Source organism: Oryzias latipes, chromosome 2 (genome assembly GCF_053564925.1).
Source record: "Oryzias latipes strain Hd-rR chromosome 2, Olatipes_Hd-rR_3.1".
NCBI lineage: Eukaryota > Metazoa > Chordata > Actinopteri > Beloniformes > Adrianichthyidae > Oryzias > Oryzias latipes.
Window position 1 is genome coordinate 38142996 of NC_136238.1, and position 22946 is coordinate 38165941.

The following is a 22946-nucleotide window of genomic DNA, read 5'->3' on the forward strand; positions in this document are numbered from 1 at the left end:
CTGTATACAGCTCATCTGTGGACAAACTATAAAAGTACCAGTATGAGAAAGCTGCAGGTGGTGTACAATGAGGCTCTTAGGGTGCTTTTAAATAAGCCAAGGAGGGCGAGTGCTAGTGAGCTGTTTGTCCCTCAGAATTAACACTCTTTTAATTAATGTATTTTTTTATGAATTATTGTCATTTTCCTAACACTGCTTCTTAACTTGTGTATTCTTGACACTGTGCTTTTTTTATGGAGTGGGTTCATGTACACCTTCTTTTGGACTGAGTCTGGCATAAATTCTATCAATCTATTATAAATAAGAAGCCCGGTTATTGTACCAGTGACACTCTGGTGCTCTACATGTAATGCCATGTCACATATATCTGTGACAAACAGTCCTTAGAGCAGGGGTCGGGAACCTTTTTGGCCAAGAGAGCCATAAACGCCACATATTTTTAAATGTAATTTCGAAAGAGCCATACAATAATGTAGTGTCCTTTTCCCACACTGAGACTTAACCTCTTTTAAGGTTCTTTATTCTGGTTAATGCAGGCTGTAACAAATGCCGTAAATTAATTCAGCAGCTCCTGAATCTCTCCCGCCGAGACGAGAGCGCTTCTCCCAACTTTATATTCCCCTGCTCCCGCTGCAGCCCTCCCATTTCCCTTATTCGGCCCATAGCTGAACCCCATTGGTCCAAATTAACTAACAACAGGCTGAGCGACAGAACTAAGAGCCAATCAGATCTCTGCTTGATGCGTTCAAGGAACTCCAGAACTTTTAACGCGGCCCAACAGCCAAGTTAAACTCAGTCCGCGACAATATGTTTAAAACTAAATATTCAAGTGAATGTGTGCATTTGATATAATTTCAACACTTTTAAAGGACAATAAGTCTGTGGATTATTTTTAATAACATTGTTATGCTGTTGTTAATAAATGATGAGTATTTCTCGTGGTAGTTTTGCTGATGGTTTAGTCTGGTTGATACGTGGTGAGTTTCTGCTTCATGCAGGCGTTGAGACTTTAAACGTGATCATAGGTCTGAATGTTCTGTAAATGTGAGACAGACTGCTCACATGCAGACGCGGAGACAAACACACACTCACTCGCTGTAGTGAGTGACGGGCAGCAGGTTTTACGTTTTTACAATCCCTGCGCGATTCACCTTACTGACCGAGCCCACAACTCCACCCTCACCCTCTGCTTTCTCCCTCTCACATCCCGTCCCCGCTACTGCGCGCTCTTTCTCAGAGACGGGGGCGCGCAGTTTTAGGCACGGCAATTCACAGGTTTCCGGGTGGTACAAACTCTGTGAAATAATAGATAATAGTAAAGTGATAATGCTGGCGCAGATCCTTCTCTCCAAGCACCGCTACTGCTGTGCGCCTCTGGCATCGCATCGCGCCCGAGAAGGACTGGTCTAATGAAAAATAAAAAAATAAAAATGTGTCTGCGAGCCACATGTGACCATCAAAAGAGCCATATATGGCTCGCGAGCCATAGGTTCCCGACCCCTGCCTTAGAGGGTTACCAGTGCTGTCTTCCCACAGACGATCAATGCAGACAATGTGAGGCTTGAAGTACACTTCTGATGGCTCCACATAGACAAATTCTCCCACGCTGTAGGTGATGTTGTCAAAGGAGCATTCCTTTACATACTTGAGAAGCGGATTTGGTACCCAGGGATCTCTTTGTACATAATGGGTTGTTCCCTCTTTTTTATCTGCAGAAACATTTCAGATACATTTTAGGATGAAAGATTCCTGTGTTTTCATGCATGAATAATAAATCAACTACCTTTGTTTTTCTCCCGTTTCTCTTTTGTTTTCTTCTTATCCTCCTCAATCTCTCTGGGAATTTTCTCTCTTTTTTCCCGATATACATCACTTTGTAAGTGTTTCAAAGTGTAACGGAGTGCAGTGGACATTAGGATCTCTCCATTCTTGCATAACTCATCCCGGGTCTTGATTAAAAAGTACTGCAGCTCCACTGCATCTTCAAATATCTTTGAGTCTGTCCTGTAAAAAGACAAAGCATGAGAACCATTAGTATGTATTTTAGCTGCTTTGATTATTGTTCAGAATCTAATCAACATCCAAATCCTAAAAAGAAACGCTATTCAAGCCACGAGCGGCGTTGTTAGGAGTTATCCCATAGGTGCGACCTGCTCTCGCTGCCCAATTCTGACTCGCCCTTACTGGCTGAGCAGCTGCTACATGCCCCTCCTAGCACATATGCCAACCTGGTCAGAGCTGCATGTGATTATTTCAGTAAACTGTTTTTTAAAATGGCTGCTTTTCTGTTTCTGGGTTTTATTTCCATAGCAACTGTTATGTGTGTTTAGGTCACCTGGGGGTAAGGACCCCGTGATGGGACATGGGTAAAAATACTTAGATTTACAGCAGATACCTTTACATTTCTGTCTGTGTTTATCTCATTAACAAGCTCGGAATTCACAGAGGATGTTTAGAGATCAGATTTATTTAATTAAAAAAAAAGCACAAAAGCATCCGAAATCACGTCTCCATCTCTGGGTTCATTCACATTCCGGTACGCTCTCCGTCCCGCCGGAAAAGCCGCTTTCCGCCGCTACATCTGTGTCTCTGTGACCCACATTCATTCAATAGGGCATAGATAAAAATAAGAATCAAACTAAGGGATCTATATATTATTGTCTCCATGAAAATAAGTAAAACATAATAAGATTTAGGAGGTCCGAATTTGCTGCTTCCCCATACAGCAGTGGCTGTCCGTCTGCTCACGTGACAAGCAAACGAGCTCCGACTGCCCACGGAGGGAGCTATTCCCAACCGTGGAGCAGAGTAGATTTATCTGCAAAGGAGACTAAGGTCTTTTGGAGTGCAGGGATCACTCCTAAAGCCTTTTTATGACTCTGTGGTGGCATCAGCCATCTTTTATTGAGCGGTCTGCTGGTGTAGCAGCATCTCGGCTAGGGCCGAGATGCTGCTACACGTTCAAAATCCTCCGGCCGCCCGGAGGATTTTGCGTTGGGGGGGGTGTAATACTGTTCTCCTTCACTCCGTAACATCAAACATGAACGCGCACTGTTAGATTTCGATGAATATCACTATTTTGTTCAGCGCAACGTTACGTGTCTGTATAAACAAAGGCGGAGCCTCCTGCCACGTGTTCTTCATGGGTGTCAGGCTTCATAGCTACCAGAAAGGTGACAAAGTGTCTGCAGTCTGTTTATTACTGGGCAACATATAATATTCTGAGAAGATGTCTGTACCAAAGAGCACAGGTGAACTCGCATGCAGCTAGAGAGCAGAAGAATCAACACGCACCCCTAACACACGTTTGCACACCTTCCTCCTATTCCTACACAAGACGCTCTGCGCTCACATACACAGTCAATCTACAACACCTATAGTTAGTAGTTAGATAGATAAGTAGTTGATAGTAGTTACTGTTATTTGTTAATAAAGAATAGTACGTTGTAATTGTATTTATTTCACATGCGGCCGCCGAAGGATTTTGTGTTGTTTTTTTTTTTTTTGGGGGGGGGGGGGGGGGGGGGCACTGCGGTCAACCGCGACACCCCGCCCCCTGATGGCTCATCACCGTGCTGATCAAAAATTCGACACAGTCACAGCTCTAATCTCGGCAGCTGACAGGAAGCGGCTGGAGAAGCTGGTGAGGAAGGCCAGCTCCGTTCTGGGGCTGCGTTTGGACTCAAGGCAGGAGGTTGGGAGAGGAGAGGATGGTAGCTAAGCTATCATCCCATCCATGATGGAGAACGACGCCCACCCCATGTATGAGTCTGTGTCCTCACTGTGCAGCTCCTTCAGCGTCAGACTGAGACATCTTAAGTGTCTGAAGGAGCGACACCGCAGGTCGTTTCTACCTTCTGCCATCAGACGGTACAACCTTAGCTGCTCCCAGTGAACCACGTTCAACAACATCATCGGCTCTGTCTTATTTATCTTACCCTGTGCAATAACTGACTATACGGCCATCATGTGCATTTTTTTTTAGAAATGTATGCGTGTATATTATGTATATGTGTTTATACTGACTCCAAAGTTTTGTTTCTTTTATATATTGCTCTCTCTCTGCCCTGTACTGCTGCCGCAATAAAGAAATTTCCCCATCGTGGCACTAATAAAGGAATATCTTAATCTTGTTTGTCATGCCTGCAGACGGGCAGCTGGAGAACCACTGTGGTATGGGATGTTGTCCTTTAGGGTTGAACAGGAAAATGAATATTCAGGGTGGGTAACTTGTCTTTTATCAACATACTCTTTGGCAGTCCCTTTGCATCCGAAGGCTACATGCTTCATACGTATCCCATCATGCATCACACAACCCGTACTTCCGCTCGACCAATCAACGTGTCGCTGTAACTACGCTGCATTAAAATACAACAGAATGAATGACTATCAGAATATTATTCCATGGGAACCAAAAAATATTTCGTGGAAACATTTTTTTTTTAACCCATGTCAGGTCTCGGGCTCCATTTGGGGGTAACAAACAGACCTATGGGATTTTTAGCAGAATCTGCAAAAGTTAACTTTTGGGTTTCCATGGTAACAGATGTTTGGTTAACCACACCACATTCCTAATATATTCATATTGTATTCTGCATTCACACCAGATGCGATTTGCGCGTCGACTTTTAATATTAAGGCAATGTACAGGCGTGATCTGAGGTCCTGCGGAACGATTTGGGCATCAGGAACAGGGCGGCACGGCGAAATGGACTCTGCTTTGCATCACACAACCCGTACTGCCGCTCTACCAATCAACGTGTCCCTGTAACTGAATGCATGCTTTCATTGCCAGTAGACTACATTACTGTAATGCCCTGCTCTTTGATCTTCCCAGAACAAAGATAGCAAACCTTCAACTGCTGCAAAATACAGCAGCCCGTGTATTGACGAGGACCAGGAACACATTACACCGATTTTAAAATCGCTGCATTGGCTCCCTGTGCAATTCAGAATTGATTTTAAAGTTCTTCTATTGATTTATAAATGTTTTATGGTCTCAGGCCTTAATATTTATCTGACATGATTTTAAAGTATGAGCCTTCATGGACCCTGAGGTCCTCTGATACAGGCCTTTCGGTTATTCCAAAAGTTAGAACAAAAACATACGGCGAGGCCTCATTCAGTTTTTACGGACCTCGCCTGTGGAACAGCCTCCCAAAGAGCCTCAGAGCTGTAGAGACTGTTCATGTTTTTAAAGGAAGGCTCAAAACCTACCTTTTTAATCTCGCTTTTAGTTGAATTTTAGGAATTTATTTGATATTTTAATTATTTATTTTTTCTTTTTACTAGTTTTATATGTGTATGTAAATACATTTTTTTTTGTATTTTACATTTTTTAGTCACTCTTAGCATTTCATATGTCTATTAAGGTTTATTGAGGATATGGGCTTCAAGGTGGAACAGTGGTTAGCGCTCTTGCCTCACAGCAAGAAGGCCTCCGGTTCAAGTCCTGGCTGGGGGAGGTGAAAAACTACATCAACAAGGGACCTTGCTGTGTGGAGTTTGCATGTTCTCCCCGTGCATGTGTGGGTTCTCTCCGGCTTCCTCCCGCCGTCCAAAGACATGCTTCATAGGTTAATTGGCAATTGTCCCTAGATGTGAGTGTGAGAGTGAATGGGTGTGTGATTTAGGACATTCTACCCTGCGACAGACTGGTGACCTGTCCAGGTTGTCCCCTGCCTTCGCCCAGAAGTGGCCGGGATAGGCTCCAGCAACCCCGTGACCCCGAAAGGGAAAAACGGTTAAGAGAATGAATGAATGAAAGAATGAATATTAAGGTTTATGTAATTATTTGTTTCTTGTTCAATTTTAATTTTCTTCCTTTTACATTTTATTTTTACCTCCAGTGATTTCCTCTGAGGGATCCTCCACTGACCCTTCTCAGTGAACGGGGTCGCTGCAATGGGATCTCTCGGGTCTGACTCTTTGTTCGAATCTGGGGGGTTTCTGTGGTAGTGTTCTCTATGAACTTGGGTTGGGGGGTCACTGACGAGGACATGCCCCCAAAATGTGGTTTTCTCACTTCAGGACAAACCCAGGTCTCTATATTTCATTATTTTATCACTTTTTTATCATGGTGTGCGTATGTATGTCTGTGTGTGTGTGTGTGTGTGGGGGGGGGGGGTGTTGTCGCACTGTTTGTCTTGTCATGTTGTTTTTTAAATTTTATTGTATTTTTTGCACAGCACTTTGAGTGACGTATGTTGTTGCAAAAGTTCTATATAAATTAAGGTTCATTTGATTTGATTTGACAGATCCTCATGGGAAGACAAACCCCTGCATGGGATGTACCACCAGACCATAACTGAAGTGGCTGATATCAAGAAGTCCTACCAATGGCTAGAAAGGGCTGGCCTACAAGACAGCACTGAAGCACTCATCCTGGCAGCTCAAGAACAAGCCCTGAGCATCAGAGCAATAGAGGCTCGGATCTACCACACCAGACAAGACCCAAGGTGTAGATCTACCACACCAGACAAGACCCAGAGTGTAGGCTGTGCAAAGAGGCGCCTGAAACAATCCAGCACATAACTGCAGGATGTAAGATGCTGGCACGTAAAGCATACATGGAGCGCCACAATCAAGTGGCTGGAATAATATACAGGAACATGTGTGCAGAATATGGACTGGAAACCCCAAGGTCAAAATGGGAAACACCTCCGAAACGAGATGAGACACAACGAATCTAAAAACGTTTGTGTTGCAAACGTTAAAAAATATGTTTAGAAAGCAAAAAAAATACAATTTCTGAAAACAACAAATGTTTTTTTGAAAAGCAAACAATTAAAATTTTCATTTGCAACATAAAAAAGTTTTGTTTGCAATGTCTTGCCATATATATCACTTCATATGTCCTGTGCAGAAATGTGAAAATCCCCAAATTTGACAGTTTGCCACAGGTGGCTACCAAACTTCTTCTTTGGATATTCCCGACATGTGTTTTACATAAACTGATGCAAAAAACTAGGTCTAGATGCTACTGTTCTAGCCGTAGATTTCTGAAAAAAAGAAGTCTTATACAGGCCCTTGAAAAGTATTCAGCCCCCTTAACTTTTCAACCTTTTGCCACATTTCAGGGTTCAACATAAAGATATCAAACTGTAATTTTTTTGAAGAATCAACAAGTGGGACACAACTGTGAAGTTGAACGGAATTATTTGGACATTTGAAAATTTTTTAAAAAATAAACAGAAAAACTGGGCGTGCCCCTTTATTCAGTCCCCTTAATTTGATACTTTGTGGCGCCACCTAAGTCTCTTGGGGTTTGTCTCTATCAGTGTCGCACATGGAGAGACTGAAATTCTTGCCCATTCCTCCTTGCAAAACAGCTAGAGCTCAGTGAGTTTGAATAGAGAACATTCCACAGATTCTCCATTGGATTCAGGTCTGGACTCTGGCTGTTCTAACACCTGGATATGTTTATTTGTAAACCAGTCCATTGTAGATTTTCTTTATGTTTTGGATCATTGTTGGAAGACAAATCTCTGTCCCAGTCTCAGGTCTGTACAGACTCCATCAGGTTTTCTTCCAGAATGCTTCTGGATTTGGCTCCATCCATCTTCCCATCAATTCCAACCATCCTCCCTGTCCCTGCTGAAAAAAGCAGGACCAAACCATGATGGGGCCACCACCATGCTTTACAGTGGGGATGGTGTGTTCAGGGTGATGAGCTGCGTTGCTTTTACCCCAAACGGAACATTTTTCATTGTTGCCAAAAAGTTGGATTTTCAGACCAGAGCTTCTTCTTCCACATGTTTGGCGTGTCTCCCAGTGGCTTGTGGGTAACTTTAAACAACAGTTTAAACAGAATCTTGAAACTCTTCCACAAAGGCCAGATTAGTGAAGTACACGACTGATTGTTGTCCTGCGGACAGACACTCCACCTCAGCTGTAGATCTCCACAGTTCATAAAGAGTCATCATGGGCCTCTTGGCTGGATCTCTGATCAGTCTTCTCCTTGTTTAAGATGAAAGTTTAGACGTACAACAGGTCTTTGAAGATCTGCAGAGGTCTGATACTCCTTCCATTTTAATATTATATCTTGCACAGTTCTGCTTGGAATGTTTACAGCTTGGAAAATCTTTTTGTATCCAAATCCAGCTTTAAACTTCTCCACAACAGTATCTCGGACCTGCCTGGTGTCTCTTGTCTTCATGATGCTCTCTGCGCTTTAAACGGACCTCTAAGAGGATCACAGAGCAGATGCATTTATACGGAGACTTCATTACATACAGGTGGATTCTATTTATCAACATTAGTCATTTAGGTCAACATTGGATCATTGAAAGATAGTCACTGAACATCTTGAGAGAGTGTTGCATTAAAAAAAAGGGCTGAATAATTTTGAACGCCCAATATTTCAGTTTCTTATCAAACAAGTTTGAAATATCCTATCAATGTCGTTCAACTTCACAATCAGAATCAGAAATACTTTATTGATCCTAGACTTGGGAAATGTTTGTCACCATAGCAAATGACAGCAGAGGGGAAAAAAAGACTAAGAATAAAAAAAACAAGAAAATGTAGCATAAATGCAAACAACAAGGTAGTATAATTTAAAAAGCTATTTACAGAACAGTGCAGGTAAAAAGATGTGCAAAAGGAATGTGCAAAAAGGAAAAAAAAATAGATAATAAAAAATGTGCTAAGGTTATATTTTGTATTGTCAGCTTTTGAACAGGGTTATTGCATTGGGTATGAATATTTCTGGTACTGGGCAGTTTTGGTTCTTAATTCTTCAGAAAAAAATACAGTTTTATACCTTTATGTTTGAACCCTGAAATGTGGCAAAAGGTTACACAGTTAAAGGGGGCCGAATACTTCCACAAGGCACTCCAAGTAAGACTATGCGACCTCCTCTTTAATTCCTTTTTCAAAGGTTGTCATACCTGTGTAGCCTCCGTGCCTTCTTCAACACTTCAAACATGTGCTCCTGAAAGACGTCCAGCCTCCTGTAGCGACCACGCTCCAGGTTCATTCGGATTATTTCAAAGTTGAGAGGTGGTTTCTCAGGGGCAGCAGGATCCACAGCAGGAATCTCAGCCAGAAAGTCACTATAGCATCGGCACTTCTTGTTCTGGTGGCTCATTACAGAAACATAGAGGTCCCTGAGGAGCTCCATGACCCGACGACCCACTGGCGGTGGCCCAGAGTCTTCCTCAGTGTATGGCATCATGTCCATGTCACTTGACCGAGAACTTTGCATTTGAGGCATTGAATGTGTCACAGGAGAAAAAAAAAACAGCGAAGCTTCCTCCGGTGGTACATAGAGTTTCCTACACAAAACACCAAAACAAGATGGTAAAAGATGGATCTGATTCAGTTTAAATCAGAGGAGAAGTTCTTTTTGACTTTCCAAACCTGAAATAGTAAATCTCATCCTCCACCACTTTGGCAGAATATGAGAAGCGCTTCAGACCCTCTAACTTTTTCACTTGTTTCTCTGTCTCAATGTAGCTGCTCTCACACAGCAGGATGTCCTCCTCGGTGTATTCTGTAGGTCTGCATGACAGGTACTCCTTAAAGGAGGACACCATACATTTGCCTGGAAACACAACAAGGGTCGTTACCAAGTCAGTTGGAAAATAGATTAATAGTTTTTTAATGACATGATTTTGGCCCCAGGGCTTCATTATAACGTTTCCTCACAGTAGAGCCAAGCTAGAAGTTCCTCTTACAATTCCAGCCCTGTTTTCATGCCTGCATTCTTTATGTTGGGGTCTTGGGGTGTATGGGTGAATGTCAATGGTGGGTGGGGGAGGAGGTTGGCTTTCATTTCAAAATGTTGTGCCTATGTTTGGCTTTCGTTTCTAAAGCTCTTTGACAACATGAAAAGCACTTTTTTTTTTATCAATAACGTTTGAAGGCCCACATTCAGAGATGGCTATATGGCTGTGCCGTACCTAGGACACAAGTCATGGGCAAGGTTTCCTCCAGGTGACTTAGAAAAACCTCTCTCTTGTAAAACATCTTTGTGGGTTCGTGCTCCGTTTCCTCAGGATGAATGAAAATAGGTCCAAAGAAGAAGGTGGTTCCATTCTGCAACCACAGCTTCTCAATTCTGTAGACAAGTTAGTAAAACTGCATGAGGAATCGCAAATTAAGAATTGTACTTGCAACACTGTCATTTCTTAAAACCTATTTCTTGTTCAGAGGTTTTTCTTGACTATGTTTGCTTTATTTTCACCAACCTGGCAACCCGGGGCTTTGACAATCCATCTGACTGGATGTAAACGCAGTCTCCAAGTTTAAACCACATATTATTGTAGTATAACTGTTCAAAGTACTGGCAGCCTGGCTCGGCTTCATTTATCTCCATGGGAACATCCTCTCGCTCCTGAAATGTTGAACATTCACAAACATTCAAATCTTGACAGTCTCTAATTTGAAATAGACTTCTGTGCTGCCAGACTTACATGTTAGCAAATGAGTTCTCAAGCACAAACATCCAGATTCAGTGATGAAAGTCAGGCAAGGAAAAAATCCCTGAACTATTCTTTGAGCGAAATGGCGGGCGCAGAGAGAAATTTTGGAAAAATCCATGGTCTTAGATGCATTCTGGTACATCCTGGCAGCTAGTTATTCACTTCTTAATCAAGAAACTAAGACTAATGGGAGCATCATGAATTTGTCGTTCAAACCCCTAGTTTGAGTTGCCATTAAGGACTTGCTGGTCCTAAAAAAAGAAGTTGGATAATTGCTAAAAAGTGACACAATCCTACAATCTAAGCTTTTCCTTAAAGCTTCAAAACATACAATTGCTAAAATATAGTAACATCAAAGCCCCAAATGGCAAAAAGAACACCAGTAACTATGATATTCTATAAAAGTATTTTGTACAATAAATTTGTACATGATTTCTGCTTTAGAAATGACAGATGTACAACATCCACTTGCACTGTTTTCTCAAACTATAATTACATCAAAAGATGAGTTCTGCTTTAAACTATCATTCTATAACATATTACATCAATTCTTTACCATTAATACTAAGTAATCTGGGAAATATCAAAACAAACATACAAACAAAATTAAACATTGTAAAAAGAATGTTTACAATGTTTAATTTTGTTTGTATGTTTTTATCTCTGTGGGTTATCTCCCCCCTTCCAACTCTGCTCATTGGAACCAGCTGCTTCACATCATCTCATCACCTGCTGACCTTCATAAGGAGATCCATCACAGCATTCGACACCAGTCCATTATACACTCCCCGGTGCTTACGTCTAGCTCAAGTTAAGTTACGCCAATTCAAGTCTAGCCTTGAACTTACCTCCTTTGTGCTCCTTCAGGTCCTCTACACCAGTGTTTTTCAACCTTTTTTGAGCCACGGCACACTTTAACCTTGAGAAAAATCCCGCGGCACACCAGCATCCCGAAAAATATAAAAAAGCAGCCCCCCCCCCCCCCCCCCCGGCGATCTGGCGTGCATTTTTGTGATAACTGTGGCAGAAAAGGCAGGAAGTTGCAGATGTTTTTTTCTAAAAGATGTAATAAAAGTTAAGTTACATACAAAATGTATGTTCGTTGTGGTTTCAAGACATTTATCAAGGACGACTCATTGTACGCTGAGGCGCTGTCCCTTTAAGCCAATGCATCATGGGAGATGTAGTGTGAAAACTGCCAGAAAACGGCAGAAAGACTCGCGTCTCTGAGCTTCATGGTTTGTTCACTTGTTCCACGGTCTGATACCGGATTCTGTGGAAAGCTACACCGCTAAAGACGAGCTTTAGCTGGTATTTTTGTTGGAACTGAGTGACTTATGAGCTAAATTGGAACAAGGAAGTGGAGACTTTAACCACTTCTGATTGGTCAGACTGATGACATGTGATTAAGCCTTCAAGAATGATTGGTGGAGTCGTGAAGACAGTAAAAGCTGCGGGACTTTTCAGAAAACAGTTATAGCTGCATCTAAATCGCGTTACCGTCATTCTTATCAAAATGTCTTTAATAGAATCAAATAAACACAAAGAAAAAAGTATTTAATGATCTTTCATATTCCTAACTACTCAGTGTTTTATCAGGACCTGTTTGGATGAACAAAGAGCTGATTTCCTGGTGATGGAAAATCTTTTTAGATCAGTTAACGAGGGCAATTTTCCACGGCACACTTGACCATCTCCCACGGCACACTAGTGTGCCGCGGCACACTGGTTGAAAAACACTGCTCTACACCACGGGTGCAGCTGGTTATCCTGTTCACTCCTCGTCTCCTCTGCTCAGGCCACGAAGTCCTCCTCTCAGCCCCCTGGTTCACTCGTCGCTGGCTCCATCTCGCTCACGGGCTCCGACGCAGTCTCCAAGACGAACTCACAAGAAGCTCCGGTTTCCACGCCAAATACTTACCTCTGGTTCACGCAATATTCTTGAACTCTGGGTTTTGTCAATCCATTAAACCCATTCTAAAGATCTCCTAGCCGGAGTTTTCTTCTGGGTTCCAGCATCTGGGTCTGCCTCGTCATCGTCGTTATGACAGAACGGACTGGCCAACACCCAGACCCAGCTGACCCGGAAGGGCTCCGCTTGGCCGTCTCACAGCAAGTGTCATGGGTCCCACCAGGGAATGATTGGGCAGAGGCGCCAAGGTGAAAGTATTCTTGACTTTAATGCAAGAACAGAGCACACCAATTGCTCCACAAAGGTTAACCAACATAGACTTCTCCAATCCAACACTCCAAATTCTCCTCTCAGACTCTCCAACTTCTCCACTCAGACTCCCACTCTGACAGCTGTATCTGGTTCTCTTTTAAGTGGTAAGCCCCTCCTCCTGGGCGTTGCTCTCCATCAGTCCAAAGAGAAAACAGGGAGAAGTGTTTGCATTGTTCAACAACATAAATAAACATACAGAAATAAACAGTTTCATTCAACTAAACATTCTGTGTCGTGTACAGAAAAATAACAATAATCATCAATAAAAATAAATACAAACAGTGACCGATGCGTCACATGACCCAGGGTGTCCATGACCACTTCCGGGTTACCGGGTTACTTCCGGGTAAACAAACCAACGTTAATGTTGGCGTTGTGTGTGCTTCGTGTTAATGTATGCATGGGGATGGTGAGTCGGCAACCTAGTGTGCACCCAGGGCTACCTGCAGAGGGATAGGGACGGAATGAAAAGGGTAAGCTGATGTAAATGACGTGTTACCGGGTCCGAGCGTGCGCGTCTATGCGCACGTGTGTGTGTGTGCGAGCGTGTGTGCATGCGTGTGCGCCTGCAGCGGCAGCTGACGGTTCTACACCGTCACATCATCCCCCTCCTCTGGGAGATTGGCGATGTGCGGCAATCTGGACAGGAAATCTGCCACTATGTTTTGTTTTCCGGGACGGTGACGTACGTTAAATTTGTACGGCTGAAGCGCCAGATACCAGCGCGTAAGCCGGCTGTGGTGGTCCTTCATGGTATTTATCCATGTCAGGGCCCTGTGGTCTGTCTCAAGGTCGAATTCTCTGCCAAGTAAGTAGTACCTCAAGCTATCCAACGCCCACTTAATGGCAAGTCCTTCCTTCTCCACAGTGGAGTACCTTGTCTCTCTCGGCTGCAGTTTCCGACTGAGGTACAGGACTGGTCGCTCTTCACCTGGGTCTCCCTGAGCCAGGACAGCACCAAGTCCGACTGCTGAGGCATCCACTTGGACGAGGAACCTTTGATCAAAGTTAGGACTCTTGAGAACAGGACAGGAACACAATTTATTTTTCAATGCTTGGAAAGCCTGTTCACACTCATCTGTCCAGGTCACGGGGTTTTTCTGCCTCTTCTCTGTAAGGGCAGTGAGAGGAGCTGCAATGGTGGCGAACTGATGGACAAACCGCCGGTACCATCCAGCTAACCCCAGGAAGGAGCGTACCTCTTTCTTGGTGCGTGGTCGAGGGCAATTGCGGATAACTTCAACTTTATCCACCTGCGGACGCACCTCACCACCTCCCAGCAGGTACCCCAGGTAACGAGTTTCCTTCCGGGCCCACTCACACTTGCTCACGTTTAAGGTCAGGCCTGCATTTTGTAGTTTCCTCAGGACCAGACGCAGGTGATCTAGGTGTTGCTCCCAGGTGTGACTGTAGATCACCACGTCATCCAAATAGGCTGCACTACAGTGGTTACATCCCTGCAGCACCCTGTCCATCAGCCGTTGGAACGTGGCTGGTGCTCCATGCAGACCAAAAGGCATAACTGTAAACTGAAACAGTCCAGCAGGTGTTTTGAACGCCGTGTATGGTCGACAGGTGTTGCTGAGAGGTACTTGCCAGTAACCCTTGCATAGGTCAAGAGTGGTGATGAAATTAGCAGCCCCGATCTTCTCCAGCAGGTCGTCAATCCTCGGCATTGGATATGCGTCGAACTCCGAAACGGCGTTCAGTTTCCTGAAGTCGATGCATATCCGCAGTGAGTCGTCTTTTTTGGGAACGATCACCACCGGACTGCTCCACTCTGAGTTGGACGGCTCGATGACACCTAGCTCCAGCATCTTCCTCACCTCATCGTTCAGCCTTCCCACCAACTTCTGTGGTACCCGATAAGGCCGTTGCCGGATTGGTCGTCCATCTTTGAGCCGTATGGAATGGCTAATGAGTGTAGTTCTTCCTGGCTGTGCAGAAAAAAGAGATGGCGTTTCACGAAATAAGTCCATTATCTGTGTAGTCTGTTCCGGAGGTAAATGTGACAGAGACGGAGGGGTTGAGTGAGTCAGTGCTCCCAGATCAGAGTCCAAGTCTTCCTCAGTCTTCACAGCCCTGACTAGCAAAGACTTCTCTGTTGGATGGTTAGCACCTTCCTTCCACTCTTTAAGTAGATTCACGTGGTATGTCTGCTTTTCTTTCTTTTTGTCAGGATGGTGCACCTCATAGGTGACAGGTCCCATCCTGCGGAGAATGGTGTATGGCCCTTGCCACTTTGCCAGTAGTTTGCTGGTACAAGAGGGAAGAAGTAGCAGAACCTTCTGACCTGGTAGGAGTTCACGGTGACGGGCCTGCTGGTCGTACCACGTCTTCCGACTCCTTTGGGCCTCTCGTTGGTTGACTTCTGCCTCTTCCCTGTACTTTGCCAACCGTTCTCTCATCTCCAGGACAAACTGGATCACACCCCTTTCTGAGGTCTTTGTGGATTTGGCCTCCCAGCTCTTCTTGAGGAGATCCAGTGGGCCTTGGACATCCCAGCCATAGAGGAGTTCGAATGGTGAGAAGCCTGTTGAAGCTTGTGGGACTTCCCTATAAGCAAACAACAGGAATGGTAGCCAACGATCCCAGTCCTTCCCTGTGTCACCCACGAACTTCTGCAGCATCCTCTTCAGGGTCTGGTTGAAACGTTCCACCAAGCCATTGGTCTGTGGGTGGTACGGTGTCGCCTTGATGGCAGTGATGCCAAGCTGCTGTTGGAACAGTTTCATCAACCGAGAGGTGAAGTTGGTTCCTTGGTCTGTCAGAATTTCATCCGGTATTCCTACTCTGGAGAAAAACTGAATTAACGCTCTCATGACTGCAGGAGCTGTAATGGTGCGCAGGGGAAAAGCTTCTGGGAACCGTGTAGCATAATCACAGACCACCAGGATGTATTCGTGACCGCTACCGCTCTTAGGTAAAGGTCCAACAATGTCCATGGCTATTCTCCTGAATGGAGTGGAAATTATAGGAAGTGGGTGTAGTAATGCTCTGTCAGACTTGTGTGTTATTGCAGTTTTCTGGCAGGTAGGACATGTTGCACAGTACGTCTGAATGTCAGTGTACATTGATGGCCAGAAAAAACGTGAACTAACCCGCAGATAGGTTTTGTGACGACCCAGGTGACCCGCCCATGGGAGTGTGTGCGCTAAGTGCATGACGAGTGGCCTGCAGGTGGTTGGAAGAACTAACCGTAGGTGGTCACCTTCAGCTGCATACAGAACATCATCAGCAACAATAAACCGCACATTCCCCAAACATTTGTCACTCTCTGTTGTCACCTTGGCAAACAATGGTTTTAAAGTTTGGTCTTCTTTCTGCAAAGCCGAAATGTCAGCTGGTATGTCAAATGTTTCTGCTGTTGTTGTGATCTCAGGATCCAGCAACTTAAGTTTCTTCTCAAACCGTTTTTGACGACGGGATTTTCTGGGCATTTCTTTGCCTCCATCAAAGAAATCGTCATCCAAACGTGGAAGACCTTGCATTCCCGCTTTAGCCTGAGCTCTAGTTAGCACAGGTGCTGAGACAGTAACAGCTAGCTCATCATTAGCTTTAGCTGTTTCAGTAGCCTCATTTAATAAGTCCCCCAACATAGGTAAATCACACCCCAAAATTAAATCAACAGGTAGGTTCTCTACCACCCCGACAGTCAAAAGATAGGATTGTTCATTTATGGTCACTGTTACATCCGCTTTTGGGTACAAATGTTGGTCGCCATGAACACACACAACACTTGTTTGCCTGCTATAATCAAGTCCACCAAAAGGGATTAAACTCTGTTTGACCAGAGAAACAAAACTGCCCGTGTCCAACATAGCAGTAACCTGCTGTCCGTTCACAGTCACCTGTTTAAGTGGCTGGAAAGTGTCTTTGTCCATGTGCACAGGCCCTGCTCCTGTGACAGTCTCTGGCCTGGGTGCGTAGCAAGCACCTGTGAATTTAGTCTTGCGGATTGGACATACGGAGGCTTTGTGACCAATCTGCTGGCAATAGAAACACACAAGGTCCTTACCCGCCGCTCGCTGGTTAGGTGCTGGGTTGGTACCTTGCGTTGCCTGATGGAAGTCTCTCCGTGCAGGTCTCAGTGGAGCGGTTTGAATGGGAAGACGCTGATCCCCACCCGACGGCCGTGCAGACGCTCCTCGTCGAGCGTTGAGATACTGCAGCGCAAGCCGGGCAGCGGTGAGGCCATCCTCCGGGTCGTGCTCCTTCACCCACGTCCTCACGTCAGCTGGAAGCACACGCAGCAGCTGCTCCAGGATGACGATCTCCCCGATCTGCTCCTTGCTGTGTTGCTCTGGGCGGATCCAGCGACGGTAGAGGCCCTTCAGGCGGTGGTATGTCTCAGTCGGATTCTCCCCAGATGGCACCACAGTAGACCGGAACTGCTGACGGTAAGTCTCTGGCGAGATGTCAAATTTTACCAGGAGTGCGTCTTTCAGGTCCTTGTAGATGTGGGCTTGCTGCTCGTCCATTGCTGTGTAGGCCTCCAACGCCTTTCCGGACAGCAGTGGCACCAGGCGACATGCCCACTCAGTCTCTGGCCATCTCCACGTCCTGGCAATCCGTTCAAAACGTAGCAGGTAATTTTCAATGTCCTCACCTGTCTGATATGGAGGGACCTTTGGCTCCATGTAAGGTCTCCAATCAGGTGGCTGTAAACTGATTCTGCTCTGTGGTTGATCTGACCAGCTGGAGTCCTCCTGTGCCACTGGATGCCGTCGACGGGACGTTGCAGCTGGTGGTGGCAGATCCAACCTTGGGCTACTCACTGCGGCTGAGCTTGGTCCAGCGGCTTTGGGACTGATGTTACGCCGCCGACCAGAATGGTGCTCTGCCCTGGAAAAAGAGGCTTCCAAACCTTGGAGGGCAGCGATGAATCTGTCCTCCCGCTGCTGCTGTCCGCGGAGGAAGTCTCCCATCATAGCCGCCAAGTCACCTTCTGGGCCTTTGGTCAGGCCTGGAGAACCACCAGAGGCACCAGGATCTACCACCTCCTCCTCAGAGGATGAATTGGACAACAGAGGGACTGCATCCGATGTTGGTTCCATCTCCTCCTTCTGGGAACGCAGACCTCTGTGTCTCACCTTTTTGCGGCCAGCCATCTGCTTATCCCACTTCTGACACCAACTGTCGTGGGTCCCACCAGGGAATGATTGGGCAGAGGCGCCAAGGTGAAAGTATTCTTGACTTTAATGCAAGAACAGAGCACACCAATTGCTCCACAAAGGTTAACCAACATAGACTTCTCCAATCCAACACTCCAAATTCTCCTCTCAGACTCTCCAACTTCTCCACTCAGACTCCCACTCTGACAGCTGTATCTGGTTCTCTTTTAAGTGGTAAGCCCCTCCTCCTGGGCGTTGCTCTCCATCAGTCCAAAGAGAAAACAGGGAGAAGTGTTTGCATTGTTCAACAACATAAATAAACATACAGAAATAAACAGTTTCATTCAACTAAACATTCTGTGTCGTGTACAGAAAAATAACAATAATCATCAATAAAAATAAATACAAACAGTGACCGATGCGTCACATGACCCAGGGTGTCCATGACCACTTCCGGGTTACCGGGTTACTTCCGGGTAAACAAACCAACGTTAATGTTGGCGTCGTGTGTGCTTCGTGTTAATGTATGCATGGGGATGGTGAGTCGGCAACCTAGTGTGCACCCAGGGCTACCTGCAGAGGGATAGGGACGGAATGAAAAGGGTAAGCTGATGTAAATGACGTGTTACCGGGTCCGAGCGTGCGCGTCTATGCGCACGTGTGTGTGTGTGCGAGCGTGTGTGCATGCGTGTGCGCCTGCAGCGGCAGCTGACGGTTCTACACCGTCACAGCAAGGTATCGCCCTGGGACGACAAGCTGAATCCCTGAACCAGATGGCCGCCGCCCAGCAGGACCTTTTCCATCATCTGGATAGAATTTCTCTGACCCTGATGAAACTAACAGGTCAACGATCTGCCAACGCCACAGCCAGCGCCTCTCCTTCCGCCACCGGAAGTTTGGCCCCCGCTACCACTAGACCGGCTAACGAAAACATCCGGCTTCAACCCGAGACCTTCCAGGGAGACTTGGAAGCCTGCGGGGGTTTCCTCCTACAATGCCAACTGATTTTCCAGCAGGCTCCACGGCACTACCACGCAGATCGTAGCAAGATAACACTCATCGTAAACTCCGTCAGGGGTAAAGCGCTCCAATGGGCGCAGGCCTACCTAACGGCTATTCCCATTTACCAAGTTCCGTTTTTAACGCTTCATAGGGGAATTCCGGTTGGTGTTCGACCAGCCCTGCAAGGAGGAGGAAGCGACCCGTCATCTACTAGCCCTAAAGCAACGCAACAGATCTGTGACTGACCATTTAATAGACTTTCGGATTCTAGCGGTGGAAGCAGGTTGGCCGGACATCGCTAAACGATTCTATTAAAGACCATTTATGTTCACAACCTGAGGCTAGATCTTTTAAAGAGCTCGTCACCACGGCCTTCCGGTCAGACGTCGGTCTCCGGGAACGCCAGACTGAGCGTCTCCGGGAACGCCAGACTGAGCGTCCCCGCCATGAAAGAAGATCTGTGGTTAATTTTCTCCCTCCGCCTGCTACAGCTGATTCCGCTCATTCCATTTCTCATGAGCCCGCTGGATGATCCACCTGAAGAGCCTATGCAGATCGGGCACTCAAAGCTCACACCCGAGGAACGGCGGAGACGGAGGGACGAGGGAACATGTTTCTACTGTGGTCAGGCAGGTCGCCTCGTTCACCAGTGTACGTTGCGTTTAAACGCCAGAACCCCCCATTAGACAACAGGCCGCGGACGGGTCATTCCCTCACTACTGAGAACTCTTTCCTGTACATTCCTGTCAAGCTATGTAACCAATCTAAGACCCATGTTTGCCAAGCCCTCATAGATTCTGGCGCTGAGCAAAGTTTCATTAACTGTAATCTTGTGTCTGAACTCAACCTTCCCACAGAGCCTTTGGAACACTCTGTTAAGGCGGCAGGTCTGGGAGGCCAGCTCCTCACTCACATTACTCACCACAACAAGGCCGTTAAACTCATCTCTTCTGGTAATCACCATGAATTCATGCAGTTCTATGTCACTCAATCCCTCTAATCTCCCGCCATCTTAGGTTTCCCCTAGCTTCGTGCTCACAAGCCGCAGTTGATTGGTTGAACCATCATATCACCAACTGGAGTACTGCCTGCATGGGCAATTGCCTCCGTTCCGCCATCCCTTCAGTTCCTCATCCTCATCAGCCCCGGAAATCATCAACCTTTCCAAGGTGCCCCCCTGCTATCACAACCTGAAGGCTGTCTTTAGCAAAACCAAGGCTGGCGCTCTTCCCCCTCACAGACCTGACGACTGCTCCATAGATTTATTAAAGGGAGCTACTCTACCCAAGAGCCGGTTATTTAACTTTCCAGAGAAGCAGGCTATGGAGAAATACATTCACGATGCTCTTTCTTCCGGTCACATCCGCCCCTCTTCGTCCCCGGTCAGTGCAGGGTTCTTTTTCGTTCAGAAAAAGGATAAGACCTTGCGACCTTGCATTGACTTCCGTGAACTAAATCAGATCACGGTTAAAAATAAGTATCCCCTTCCCCTCATCAGCTCTGCTTTAGATTCTGTTCAAGAGGCTCACGTCTTTTCTAAATTAAATCTCCACAATGCCTATCATTTAGTCCGCATGAGGGAGGGGGACGAATGGAAAACGGCATTCAACACACCCCTAGGGCACTTTGAATACCTGGTGATGCCTTTCGGACTTACCAATGCCCCCGCCATTTTTCAGCACCTAGTAAACGACGTCCTCCGTGATTTCTTAGATCGTTTTGTGTTTGTCTACCTGGACGACATACTCATTTACTCACGTGATCAAGGTCAACACACCCACCATGTCCGGCAGGTCCTCGAACGCCTTCTTGAGAATCAGCTTTTTGTCAAAGCGGAGAAATGCGAATTTCATGTGTCTACCATTTCATTTCTCGGTTTTATCATAGAGGCCGGTAATATCCGTCCGGACCCAGGTAAGATCATGGCAGTCACTAACTGGGAACCTCCTGAGTCCAGAAAGCAATTGCAAGGCTTCCTCGGTTTCGCTAACTTTTATCGCCGGTTTATAAGGAACTACAGCACTATCGCAGCTCCCCTCACTCAGCTCACCTCGGTTAAAAGACCCTTTGTTTGGGGTCCTGAGGCTCAGGCCGCTTTTGAACTTCTCAAAGGTTTATTCACCTCGGCTCCCATCCTGATTCAGCCCGACCGCCTTCGCCAATTTATTGTCGAGGTGGACGCCTCCGACTCAGGCGTTGGGGCGGTCCTCTCCCAGCGCGAGAACGACATGGGCAAAGTAAAACCCTGCGGGTTCTTCTCCCGAAAACTCACCACTGCTGAACGCAATTACAACGTGGGTAATCGGGAGCTCCTCGCCATCAAACTCGCCCTTGAGTAGTGGCGTCACTGGCTCGAGGGTGCTGATCAGCCTTTCATAGTGTGGACAGACCACAAAAAGTTGGCTTACCTTAGTTCCGCCATACGCCTTAATTCACGCCAAGCCTGTTGGTGCCACTTCTTCGACCGTTTCTCGACGTCATTACTTACAGGCATGGCAGCAGGAACGTTAAACCGGATGCACTTTCACGTCTTTATAGCAAAGGGCACAGTCAGGACCCCTCTCCCATTATCTCCCCCACCTGCATAGTAGGGAATCTCACGTGGGACATTGAAACTCGAGTACTACAGGCTCAAGACGAAGAACCCGATCATCCCCCAGTCCCGGTGAACACCTTATATGTCCCCTCCTCGCTCCGCTCTGAGGTTTTGGTTTGGGGGCATACCTCTTGTATTTCTTGTTATGGAGGTGCCCAGAGAACCCTCAAGCTCCTCCAACGTAGGTTCTTCTGGCCCTCCATGGAACGAGATGTCAGGAAGTTCGTCGCCGCCTGCGACGTCTGCGCCCGTTCAAAATCCTCCAATGCCCCACCAGCCGGTCTGCTCCATCCGCTGCCCATTCCTCAACGCCCTTGGTCCCATCTCGCTGCGGACTTCGTCACTGGGTTACCACACTCGCAAGGTACCACTGTCATTCTCAACATAATTGACTGCTTCTCCAAGTCTGCTCAGTTCATCCCTCTCCCCAAATTACCCACAGCCACTGAAATGGCCGACATCATGGTTCAGCAGGTTTTTTCGTGATAGCAATACGTTTTATTAGTTTCCGACCGAGGCCCTCAATTTGTGTCTCAGGTTTGGAGGGCTTTCTGCTCTGCCCTCAGGGCCTCTGTCAGTCTCACTTCAGGTCACCACCCCCAATCCAACGGGCAAGCTGAACGTGTCAACCAGGAACTCGAGGCTGCCCTCCGCTGTATGGCTGCCCAGAACCCTTTCAACTGGTCCTCGTTACTGGTTTGGATCGAGTACACCCACAACAACCACCCTTCCTCTGCCACCGGTATGTCCTCCTTTGAAGTTTCTCTGTGATATTCTCCACCCCTCTTCCCCTCTCAGGAGTTGGATCTGGCTGTGTCCTCCGTGCAACACCATCTCCAGCGTGTTCAGCACTTCTGGAACCAAGCTCGGGCCGCTCTCCTGCGCACCGGGGAGAAAAATTGCTGCATCGCAAACCGTCGCAGGAAGGACAGTTCAATCTACCAGCCGGGACAGAGGGTCTGGCTTTCTTCTCCTGACATACCTCTCCAGGCCACCACTCGCAAATTGGCTCCACGATTCATCGGTGCTTACATCATCGAGAAGATCATAAACCCCCACCTGCGTACGGTTGCTGCTTCCGGCGAAACTTAAGGTACACCCCTCCTTCCATGTTTCACAGATCAAACCTGTTCAGTAGAGCCCTCTGTGCCCGCCGTCGCTTCCCATCTGCCCGCCCATGTCATTGATGGCGCCCCCACCTTCACGGTCAGTCGGGTCCTGGACATCCGCCGCCGGGGCCGCGGTTTTCAATTGGAGAGTTGCGGTCGCTTGTTCTGGACCGTTCCCTCATCGAGGATTTCTACCGGGCCCACCCATATTGCCGTCCTGCACCGCCTGGAGGCGGTTGTTGAGGGGGGTACTATCACGGTGCCTCTGTGGGTTATCTCCCCCCTCCCAACTCTGCTCATTGGAACCAGTTGCCTCACATCATCTCATCACCTGCTGACCTTCATAAGATGGAGGAGGTCCATCACAGCATTCGACGCCAGTCCATTATACACTCTCCGGTGCTTACGTCTAGCTCAAGTTAAGTTACGCCAATTCAAGTCTAGCCTTGAACTTACCTCCTTTGTGCTCCTTCA

At 46.7% G+C, this 22946-nt stretch overlaps 1 protein-coding gene across 7 annotated transcripts in view; it reads right to left on the reverse strand.

The window, feature by feature from the left end:
- The window catches only part of LOC101165030 (uncharacterized), a 103436-nt gene that overhangs the window by 28364 nt on the left and 52126 nt on the right, over nucleotides 1-22946 (reverse strand). For 6 of the 7 annotated variants that reach the window (XM_078933938.1, XM_023961723.2, XM_078933934.1 and 3 more), the window contains 6 exons: nucleotides 10194-10339; nucleotides 9906-10063; nucleotides 9364-9547; nucleotides 8892-9278; nucleotides 1784-2004; nucleotides 1518-1709 (listed from right to left, as the gene is read on the reverse strand). In XM_078933938.1, coding sequence (XP_078790064.1) covers nucleotides 1518-1709; nucleotides 1784-2004; nucleotides 8892-9278; nucleotides 9364-9547; nucleotides 9906-10063; nucleotides 10194-10339 — 1288 coding nt within the window. The remainder of the gene's footprint in view (nucleotides 1-1517; nucleotides 1710-1783; nucleotides 2005-8891; nucleotides 9279-9363; nucleotides 9548-9905; nucleotides 10064-10193; nucleotides 10340-22946) is intronic. The other variant, XM_078933937.1, reaches the window with a different exon arrangement.